We start from the raw sequence: 11877 nt of genomic DNA, 5'->3' as shown, positions 1-11877 counted from the left end.
AAAGTTATGATAGGAGGACAGAATTCGGATCCAGAACCAACCCAGCCGCAAACTGATGATCCTTTGTACACAGATCTTCAAGTACCAGTGAATATTGATATTGATTACATGATACCAACTCGTCCATCGGATACTAACCATCATAATCACGTTGAAGAAGAGATTGAAAACTCGGACTATGAGACCTATGAAGGCAGTACTCGGTTGTGAAACAGTACAGTATCACATCGTGTTAATATGAGACTAATGTCGAATCAGTAACTAGTAACTCAGACTGTAATATATAATAATATCGAAGTCTTTAAGCAGTTCCTTTTTTGGTTTGAAACCTCCATTGAGTTATATCGTAATCACAGAGAAACGATTTGTCTATAAGGAGATAATCTGCAGTTCCTTTTTGGTTTAAAACCTCCATATATCGTTACCAGAGACTGAACTTCAATGGAATACTGAACTACATAACATTGCACAATACTGTAATTACATTTTCTGGTTTATAATCGAACCGTAGCGTGGTTTGAGCTCATGCTGAGAATATGTTCGCCATTTTGAATCCCAAACGATTCAAACCTTTAATAGTGTATCATAAGTTGTTTTTGAACTGCCTATAGTCGTAATGTACAGTGCGCTCTTGTCTAATCATAATGGAGTTTTTTAATCCAAAGAGATAACTCACGGTGTCTAAAATGGCAGTTGGAATCCGTCTATAGCTTTGTCTCAAACCTTGGCTTTGGCTTAGGCTCTGGCTTAACGTTCCGTCTGCTTGTTTGAAGCTCCGCCTTCAAAATAACTGACGGACCATAATGTCCGGCGTGCTTAGTGCGCATTCACTACATGAATATACACACTGAAGCTAGCAATGTACACTAAGAAATATCAATGCAGGGAATTTATGCGCGTTGTTGGTATTCACTTCCCTTTTTACGCATTGCGCACTGCGCAATTTCATAAAGCTTGATGTCCACTTCTGGCTCAATTAGACGGAGCCAAAGCCGTAGCCGTGGTTATGCAAAGGATCTTAGACTTCACTTTCAACCAATGAGATAACACAAATAGAGTCTTAGAACTATGCTGTTTATAATCAAAATGTAATGAAATAGGCTATACATATATATTTTTTTATGCGCTAAGGTTTATAATAAAGCAATTTAAAAAATGGCTTTCTTCCGATTGTTACTTTTATTCTACGCGAAGTATGCTATTCTTTGTATAAACTTGCTGTGGCGTAATGTTTAAATTTCTGCATTTTGATTGGTCTGCTTCGAAGTAACGTAATTGGTCAGCTACAAACACCAACAGTTACTGCACTTCGATAGTCTGCTGCTGCGTACGTGACGACCCTGATACGACGTCACAATGTACTGCTGGTTTAGTACCCTGATCGATTCAACATACAAGGAAGTTCATGTTCACTGTCAGTCATTCATGAATATGTTTAGTAGAAAGACTATTTTGCATAGCTTTACGAAACTATTGAAATCAAAGTTCACCCATTGCAGTAAACAGGTTTTGAGAAGTGAAAGGCCCATTGTGGTGAACGGCAATGCTATTTACACCGAGGAAAATAGTGTGAGGTTTTCACTAAACACAGTCGAGAAGTAAACCTCCATTTCATAAAGTGTCTTCTCCGTCTTTGCTTTTGATTGCAATTGACTTTCCAACAATCATGGGTCGAGGTCGCTGGTTGATTCATCTGTTGCTGATGTGTTCTCTGGGCACGACACGTACAGCAGTCAATGCACAGATTTTGACAATCAGTAGAGAAACACCACCAGAGGGTCATCCTGTTGTAGAGGGTAACGAAGTAGAACTACAGTGTGAAGTTGTTGGTTTATTGGCAGGTTATTTCATTGAATGGACGAGGTTCGTCTTCGTGGACGGTCAGGTGGTCATTGCCCGGAATGAATTGAGTTTGGATTCGAGATACACGCTTGCTGCAACGTTGACTGTGGGCTCAATTAAGACTGAGCTCATTAAATTTACTGCTATCAAAGAGGACTCTGCAGCGACTTACGGTTGTCGACTGAGTAACTCTTCTGGAATGATAATCACTGCAGCAATAGAAAGAAATAGTCTCTCTTTTACAGTGGTTGATTTCCCATCGGCCATCTGCATCCCTAATGGTCCACAAGAAGGAACGACAGTAAATATAAGCTGCACAACTGAGGTCGGGAACCCATCGGGAACGATGCAGATTCTTACGAGTAGTGTCTTCTATGTATGGGATTACGATAAAGAACAAGTGACATCATTACAACTGAGTGTTACTGCAGTTGATGACGGTGGTTCTTATCAATGTAAAATCAACCCAGACTCCACAGGTACGACACTATTCACAGGAATGAACAGGTCATGTACGATCGGACCAATAGATGGTGGTCAAATGACAACTCCACAACAACCGATGTCATCAGTAGAACCAACTTCAATAGACTCTCACCGCACCATGACCGTTCAACCGTCACGCAAACCAACTACTAACCAAGCTAACTTTGATATGTCTTATTGCCAGCTTTGTCAAACCTATCCCACCACGACCAATACATCTAACGTGGTTGGTACACCGTGGCTCGTAGCCTTCCTCACCAGTCTCATCCTCTTCATTGTCTCTCTCATCATCAACATCTTCCTCCTCATCAATCATCGACATCTTAAGATCACCAAGGAGAAGGAAACCAATGTAGCCAAAGCTGATCCCTACATGGAGCTGCAACCGACAGAGGACAAGAATAAAGTCTATATGGAACCTACTACGGCTACATCAACACAACACAGCTATTACCAACCAGGTAAAGTAGAGACAGACAGCCATGAGTATGACTACGCTCGGCCAGATGATCCCAAGGAGCAAAGAAAGAATCACCAAGTCACTGTACACGTTGACCAAACACCAAGCTCAGAAGCAACTGGCACTCAACACACCTACTACCAACCACAAACAGACAGCCATGAGTATGACTACGCTCGGCCAGAGGGCAGCACTAGCACCGACTATGAAGCGGTCAGCAAGCCACATAATTCAGTTGAGCGACCATATCAGAACATCAAATCCTAAACAACTACTCCGATCTCCACCTACCCTCTATGCGTGAATTGTAATAAAACTCTGCGAATCTAGAGTGTTTGGTGATTATGAGCAAAGTGTATTTTATTTGAATAGTCACGGAGAGGAGGATTGGAGACGCTGTTTTTGAAACTCCTTCTTAAATCCCGACATAAACAGTTTGTTGGTTTTTGTGTATATCTGATTTGTGTAGCATAAGACTGTTTGCTTTTCACATTTTTTCCCCATTATTTGTTTTGTGGAATAAGAAATATGTCCCCTCCCTTTCATTCAATTTAATCCTTCTCATTGTTGTATTATAAAAGATTTTACCATCGTAAGGTATTCCAGTATACGGTATAAGGGGTAATTCAGATATAACTTTAAACAAATGATTTTTTTTTGTTTAAAATCTTGTTTTCGTTTTCGTTTTTTAAATGATGAATGGCTCGTATAATACAATCTTTAAAGGCAGTGGACACCATGGTTATTACTCAAAATAATTATTATCATGAAACCTTACTTGATTACAAGTAATGGGGAGAGGTTGATAGTATAAAACGTTGTGAGAGACGGCTCTCTCTGAAGTAATGTAGTCTTCCAGAAAGAAGTAATTTTCAGCGATTTCGATTTCGAGACCTCAGTTTTAGAATTTGAGGTCTCAAAATCAGGCATCTGAAAGCACACAACTTCGTGTGACAAGGGTGTTTTTCTGTCATTTTTGTCAAGCAACTTCGACGACCGATTGAGCTCAAATTTTCGCAGCTTTGTTATTTTATGCATATGATGCGATACACTAACTGTGAAGAGTAGTCTTGACAATACAATAGTGTGTCTTTAAACGTAGAACAAAGACATGTTTCACATGAATAAAGGCCTAGACAGCATACCTTACATCAAAGGTCTCAAATATCTGTATAGTTTTCTATGGATTTTTCTGACTCAAACAAACAAATTCTTTTTGGGAGTTTTAAGAATGACATTCACCATCTTTGCTAGCTGGGTACTTGGTCTTCTTTTGCGTTTGTTAATAAATCTATATATCCTTGCCGAAAAGAGCTTGTTAAGTTGGAGTTTTCCTCACACATCATAAAACTGAAATTCGATTTTATTTTTCTTTTCACCAACCTACCCACAACTTGAATGAAAATTTGAAAACCTTTCAACATTGACACTTTATGTATTGTTTAAAGCTGTATAGTAAAGTTTGAGTGCATTAACTTGATTATGAATAATAATACAATAGCGTGTATAGACAAATAATAGTAAATAATATTATAATAATTATAAATTTGTAACGCGCATATATTATATGTCTCAATATAGAGACACCCAACGCACAAAAAAAACAATGTAACATTTAACACAACTCTTGAAACTTATTTAGTAAGAACGCTTGAATAAGTATGTCTTTAGTCCGGTCTTGAAGCATTGAAGGGAGGTAGCAGTAGAAATATATCTTAGAAGAGTGTTCCAAACTCGTGGAGCAGCCACACAGAATGAGCGGTCTTCCCGCGAGCGTTTTGCTCTGGTCTCAGAGAGCCTGATGAGAGAGCCTGACACAGAAATTAATTTGTTTGAAACCTTTATTTAAACGGAAATACTAAGAACAATCTTAGTTTATTTTATTGACCATTAAAAAGGTAACAAAAAATAAAACGACTAATATAAAACCATGATGATTCCTGATTCATAGAGTAGTTCCAGAAATAAGTACAAGGACATTCCTTGTATGAATTTCATAGCCAGAGCTTTTCCAGTACTTTGCATATCTATGTAGCTATTTCAATCACAGCTTGTTTAAATCTAAACCTGGCTACATTTCCCGTATTGTTTAATCGGTATCGACAGGACATGATTGATAGGCATTTGAGGAAGTCCATTTCAATAATCAGGTACTGTATTATACTGGCACGTTTATACTTGCACGTTATTGGGACTTTATACTGGCACGTTTTCACGCCTTGTGTACAAACTCATATTGGGTTTAGTTTTTTCATTATAAAGTAAGGTCAACAATATAAATATTAAAAATTTGATTTGAATTTTATTCCACCTCCACTAGGTGACAATCTGTTCGTCATTTTGAATCCCAAACGCTTAACAGTTTAGTGTATAACATAAAAGTTGTATTTGAATTGCTTATAGTAGTAGTGTACAGTGCGCTCATTTTGCCGTTTTATATCTTGTCTTGTCATAATTATGGAGTTTTTGTCCAAATGGCGGCCAGATGGCTGTGGCTGCTGCTGAGGGTGGTGCTAGGGCCAGCCTGTGCAACAATTTAAGCAAACGTGGTGATCTAGCCACAGCCGCATGTAGCTGCTTTTTGGAAACTGTATGTAGCTTTGTCTGAAAACCACGGCTTTGGTTTAGGCTCTGGCTTAAGTTTCCGTCTGCTTGTTTGAAACTCCGCCGAAAACACACGTTTTAAAAATAAATGGCGGACAATGTACATTACGCTATCAGAATACATGGAATTTACGCGCGTTATTGTACCTTTCTTTTTAACGCATTACCAAGTCAGAAAGTCAGAAAGAATCATCAAGTCAGTGTTCACGTTGACCCAACACCAAGCTCAGAAGCAACTGACACTCAACACACCTACTGCCGACCAGTTGACGTACAGACAGGCAGGCAGCCCAGAGTATGACTACGCTCGGCCAGAGGGCAGCACAAGCACCGACTATGAAGCGGTCAGCAAGCCACAGAGTTCATTTGAGAGACCATAACCAGATCATCATATCCTAAAACAACTACACTCATTTCCACCTGTTTTGCAAACGAACACTGACATACCCTCTTTGCGTGAACTCTGGGAATCTAGAGTGTTTGGTAATATGAGCAGAGTGTATTTGAGTTGAATAGCCACCGAGAGTAGGATTGGAGACGCTGTTTATGAAGTTCAATCTTCTTTATTCCCGACATTAACAGTTTGTTTGTTATTGTATACATCTGTTTTGTGTATAGCATACGGCTGTCGGGGTTTCACATTTGTTTAATATGGTATAACATGCAAATCTGTTCCCTTCCCTCTCATTCGATTCAATCATATTCATTATTGTATAATACAAGATTTTACCATCGTAAGATATGCCACTGGTTATGTAATTCTCTCTGATTAAATCATACCTGGTTCATTCCGACAAACTCAATGCATTGTTGATTATCATGTCCATATCAAGGCATGTTTCAATGATCCCAATCAGAAACAAAAAGAAAAACATTATCCGGACAAACTGTATGCTAGAAATCTGCATTTATTCAAACTACGTAGCCCACAAGATTCGACATCGAGCGTAATAAACTGCAGAATTAAATAATCGCAAAAACTGTAATCAAGAACTTAATGTTACTAATACATAAACAATTTGTTGTTCGTGTGTAGTAGATGATGTTTTGTGTAGCATACGGCCGTTGGTTTGTTTACATTTTTTCCCCGTTCATATTATTTGTTTGGTGGGATTGATATATCTTCCTTCTTTTAACCAGATTTTATTCAGTTTAATAAATGTCCATTATTGTAGAGTACAATAGTATACTTTCCTGGGATAATACCAGTTTATGGTATTATTAAAAGGGGCCATTCAAATATCAATCGTTCTCCGAAACAGTTGAATTAGAGACATAAAAACTTCACGAATAGGCAGAACCAACGTCAGCTACCAGGTTGCCAGAAGCAACTTTGTAGAGTTTAAGTATTGACATTCAATACAAATGTGGCAGAGATTTTACAGTGACTTTTAAACAGCAATGTTTTTCTCTGGGCGGGGCTTAGGCACACAGGGAGAAAGGACCATGGATGGTCACAGTTAATGTCAGTTACGCCAACACTTAATTTTCTTTAGTGCTGATGGTTTCATTCCCGTTGGATTAACATTTCAACTTGCAGACAATATGAACTGTTTTCAACTATTTCCATTTTGTTTCATTATTCGGATCAGCTGTTTTGTTACTCTGCGGTTACCCTAAAAATTCACCCACAATAAGCCGTTGTTGATCAAATTGTGTCCAATTTCTTCAAACAATTCTACGATCTGTCCTCTCTGTAACAAACCCAGGATATGGCAATCACTGTAAGCAACCATCGAATGGCGCTGTGTTGAAGTTTATTCTGCTACCGGTGTTATTGTTGTTGTAACATTTGTTTATTCGAGTGTAGCACGAAACAAACAAACAAACAAACAAACAACAGTGTTCTTGTTGTACATAAAAGTATGTTATAGGGCTTACATGCATATCTGTTCTATAACTTTTATATAGTATCTTATTGATAAAAGTGTCCAGCAGTTCTTGTATATAGAATTCAAACAAAGTACCATTCACCAGCCTAGAGCATAGTCAATGCGTTTCCCATTCAAAGCAACGTATACCAAACCGAGGCTGTGTGGAATAAAATGTGTTTATTATTAATTCTTGGTTTAAATTTTAGAACAAAAGTTTCACAGCCTTGTAAGGAGGCTAATTGAGTTTCATTTTTACATCATCAAGCGTTTTAACAATATAAATTACAAATACGGTCTGGTCCTTTATAGAGGTCTTGAAAATCTGTGTACTTTTACTTTTAACGTTATTCTTGGAATTTTAGCTGCATCGCGTGATAGATAAATTGCTGTGTAATCGACCTTTTAACACAGCACTGAGAGGGTTCCCATTGTTTGTGGATTGGTTTTTCTACAAGGTCTTATTATGAAAAACAATGTGGACTTGAATTGAAAGTTTGTTTTAAAGAGCGGATATTATAATAAAGCCCGTTTCAAATGACGTCATGTGCATAAAATACCTAAAATGGATACATGAAAATCACCCGTTTCGATTTATCCGGTGGTGTGTGTGTTTTGACACAGGGACGCACAACCAAAGTACCTTGTCAGTCAGGTAGATGTGTACAAATCACACTAACATTCCTACAACAAGCTGTGTGTCAGTTCATGCTATTTCATTCATCCTTACCCTCATCCAACTTTATATCAAACTGCACCTCTTCGCCTTTGCTTTGATTGCAAGTAACTTTTCAACAACAATCATGGGTCGAGGTTGTTGGTTAATTCATATGTTGCTGATGTGTTCTCTGGATACGACACTCGTATCAGTCAATGCACAGCTTGTGACGATCACTAAGGTATCACCAATGGGTGATCCTGTAGAGGGTGAAGTAGTGGAGCTAAGATGTCAAGCTTCTGGCTTAATGGTGGGTTATATCAGTGAGTGGACGAGGATGGAGGAGGCCCAGGAGTCAATAGCCCGGAATGGAATGAGTGTGGATTCGAGATACACGCTTTCTATACTGACGTCTGGGGCTCAAGATAAGTTTGAGACACTTACTTTTGATGCTACCAGGGAGGACACAGGAGTGGTTTACGGTTGTCAAGTGAGGAACTCAAACGTAAAGAATAACCCTGTAGTGGTAACAGCGCAACCTCTCTCTTTGACAGTGCGTTACTTCCCATCTGCCATGTACCCCATCTGCATCCCTAATGGTCCTTCCACTGTACAAGAAGGAGCGACAGTAAACACGAGCTGCACTACTGAGATAGGGAACCCACCGGTATGGCTTGAGATTCTTACGAGTAGTGTCGTCTATGAATGGGTTTACGATAGTGATACTAAAGAACAAATGAGATCATTACAGCTGAGTGTAACTGCAGCTAATAACGGTGGTTCTTATCATTGTAAAATCAGTCCAGACTACACAGGCCCGACACCATTCACAGGAATGGAAAGGTCATGTACGATCGGACCAATAACTGTTGGTCAAATGACAACTCCTCAACACCCAATGACATCACTAGAACCAACTTCAACAGACTCTCACCGCACCATGATCTTTGAAACGTCACTCAAACCAACTACTGACCAATCTAACTTTGATATGTCTTGCCAGCCATGTCAAACCTTTCCCACCACGACCAAGGAATCTAACACGGTTGGTACACCGTGGCTCGTAGCCTTCCTCACCAGTCTCATCCTCTTCATTGTCTCTCTCATCATCAACATCTTCCTCCTCATAAAAAATCGACATCTTAAGATCACCAAGGAGAAGGAAACCAATGTAGCCAAAGCTGATCCCTACATGGACCTGCAACCAACGGAGGACAAGAACGAAGTATACATGGTACCTACTACGGCTACAGCTACCACACAAGATACCTTCTACCAACCAGTTGATGTTGAGACAGACAGCCCAGAGGATGGCTACCTTCGACCAGATGATCCCAAGGAGCAAAGAAGGAATCACCCAACACCAAACTCAGGAGCAACTGGCACTCAACACACCTACTACCAACCAGGAAACGTAGAGACAGACAGCCCTGAGTATGACTACGCTCGTCCAGATGATCACAAGGAGCAAAGAAAGAATCACCAAGTCCGTGTACACGTTGACCCAACACCAAGTTCAGGAACAACTGGCGTTAAACACACCTACTACCAACCAGGTAAAGTGGACAAGGAAAGTCCAGAGTGTAACTAAGCTCAGCCAACAGAGGGCAGCGCCGACACTGGCTACGAAGTACCCAGAAAACCACATAGTTTAGCTAAGAGACAGTATCAGAATATCAAGTCCTAAAGATAAGGAGAGTTCCCCATGCCTTCGTTGCGATCACTGACCACGCAAGTATAGAGAAACATTAGACTGGCCCTGTCCTTATCTGAATGGATCAGGACAGGTTTGTTTTACGTAACCAGTTATATCATTGGATACAACGTTCATGTATTATCGTGAACGAAGTTCATCAGGCTGGTAAAATATCAACTTAATAAATAAATTTTCTGTAAATTTTCACAATCGGCCAAATCACTATATCTAGTGGCCGTAGCAGGAAACAGCGCCACCAACCGACTGGTGGTGCCTCGTTCTGAGGATTACTAGTGAAACTAGTCGAAACGTAAACGGAAATTACGTGAGTATTGGTTGTGTTTTATAGAAAATTCATTTATTAAGTTGATGTATTACATGTACATTCATAAAATAATGTTTATATTTGTATACGTACATTTTGCCTGTGAAATGGACGCGAGAACCATGGTACATCCATACGACGTGTGACCGTCACAATATTGACGTGCGGTTTCTGGCGTAATTCAGGAGCCTCGAAGTGTGACGTCAGATGTTCAGGCTATTTTATAGAAGAATAATGGCCTGAACATCTGACACTTTGAGGCTCGTGAATTACACTAGAAACATGTCTAGACCTGACGTATGTATCCCGATAAATGTACATTTGACCCTCACGTTCATTTTACATGAAAAATAGCAGCCATATCCTATGAAGAATAAAAAAAATTGTACACAAGACAGCATTGCATGAAAGTACATAATATTTTAAAATAATACAAACTTTAGTGCACTCGCATGCAGACGACTGATTAAACTCAGACTGTTTTGTTGTGACACATATTGCTGGCCAATCTGATACTATTGAGCGTCATATGTGAACCTTGTTTACAATAAGTGTGACCTAATACATTCTTTCAGTATTCTGGCAGGCAATATACGACACTGGTCCTATGGGAAAGTTGACATTTTGTGTCATAATTTCCACATAAAACCAAGAGCTATGAAAGTAAAAGCTGGTCAAGATGTGGAATGCGCCCCCTTTCATCATATCAAAAGTTGATAAGAATTAGACAGCGCAATCTCCATGAAATATAAGATTTTTATGTTTTCTTCCACGCGGCTGTGTACAAATCATGCCTGCAGAAAGTACGGGCTCTGTGGTTCTTTTGTAAACATGTGACGTCACAGGTCACATCGTCTATATGCTAAATTGAGATTGAAATGCACATTGTACTGATAGCTTTTTGTGTAGCATTCAGCTGTTTGGGTTTCCAATTTATCTTATGTTTGCTGGTTTGGGGAGTGGTACGCTGCTGTTTATTCTCATTGTAGTCAGCTCTACTTTATAGGCATTTAAGATTACACTTTGACACTTCTTCTGCCAGTGGAATTTCTACTACGCATTACACTTGATGAAACTGAATGGTTGATCAGATCTTGCTGCTGGTTTTTACAAAATTGATTGAGTCTTAAGGCCTAAATGAAATAGAATGATATTAATTGCCCAGTTGATTCTGAAGTTGTGAACTAGTTGAATTACTCCTTTTGACCGTTGAATGCTAATTCAACGGAGCATTCATTTCAAACGAAATCGAATACTGTTAAAAAGAATGGAATTTTGTTGACATTGGCCGGAAAAACCTGAAGTAAACTAATCAATCGAAGAAGTTAGTGATGTTTCACATACTCAGCTTGTTGGTTTATTGTATATAAAATGTGTATTATTTTTTTATGCACGCATGTTTGTCTGTTTTATTGTTTAGTTTTGCAGAGCGTCGTTTTTATACATTTTTATATCGTATTATAAAACTGTAGCCAACTCGAAAGTTTTAGTGAGTTCATAGGGATTCGAAACAAAGTAGTTAACTTAGCACAATTAGTTTAGTCAAATTAAATACTCGTTTAAAGGCTTAAAACTTGAATTTGTCTCATTTGTGGTAAATTTAAAATATTGACTTTGTAACGCCTCCGGTGCACACAAAATGAAGAGTTATGAATAGGAGACTTTCCAACGCTAGGTGGCAGCAGACATACCGGGTAAATTTCCATTGTTTACGTAGTTCTGAACATGCGCATAATTCTGAGAACAATGGATTTACCCGGTAAGTCTGCTGCCCTCTATCGTCCCAGAAAGTCTCCCATTGTAGACCATTTGCAGTAACAGTTTGTAAAAGTTTACAAGACGTCAATAGGAGACTTTTGGGACGCTTGGTGGCAGCAGACTTACCAGGTATATTCCATTGTTCTCGGTAATGTGCGCATTCTCAGAGCTACGTAA

At 39.1% G+C, this 11877-nt stretch overlaps 1 protein-coding gene across 1 annotated transcript; it reads left to right on the top strand.

Moving 5' to 3' along the window:
- The first annotated feature begins 1396 nt into the window (after window positions 1-1396).
- On the top strand, window positions 1397-3577 carry LOC117302374. Its single transcript, XM_033786300.1, has 2 exons — window positions 1397-2836; window positions 2975-3577. Exons 1-2 carry the CDS (start codon window positions 1667-1669, stop codon window positions 3053-3055), a joined length of 1251 nt encoding a protein of 416 aa, XP_033642191.1. The 5' UTR covers window positions 1397-1666; the 3' UTR covers window positions 3056-3577.
- The last annotated feature ends 8300 nt before the right edge of the window (window positions 3578-11877 follow it).

The sequence above is a fragment of the Asterias rubens genome, chromosome 18 (assembly GCF_902459465.1).
Source record: "Asterias rubens chromosome 18, eAstRub1.3, whole genome shotgun sequence".
NCBI classification, from domain to species: Eukaryota; Metazoa; Echinodermata; class Asteroidea; order Forcipulatida; family Asteriidae; genus Asterias; species Asterias rubens.
This window is presented reverse-complemented; position numbering and strand designations above follow the sequence as displayed.

Bases quoted from the DNA above. Each gene is read 5' to 3' on its own strand.
- LOC117302374 (XM_033786300.1), top strand. From the start codon at position 1,667: ATGGGTCGAGGTCGCTGGTTGATTCATCTGTTGCTGATGTGTTCTCTG. The intron at 2,837-2,974 runs GATCCCAAGGAG...GCTCGGCCAGAG, and splicing joins ATGACTACGCTCGGCCAGAT to GGCAGCACTAGCACCGACTA.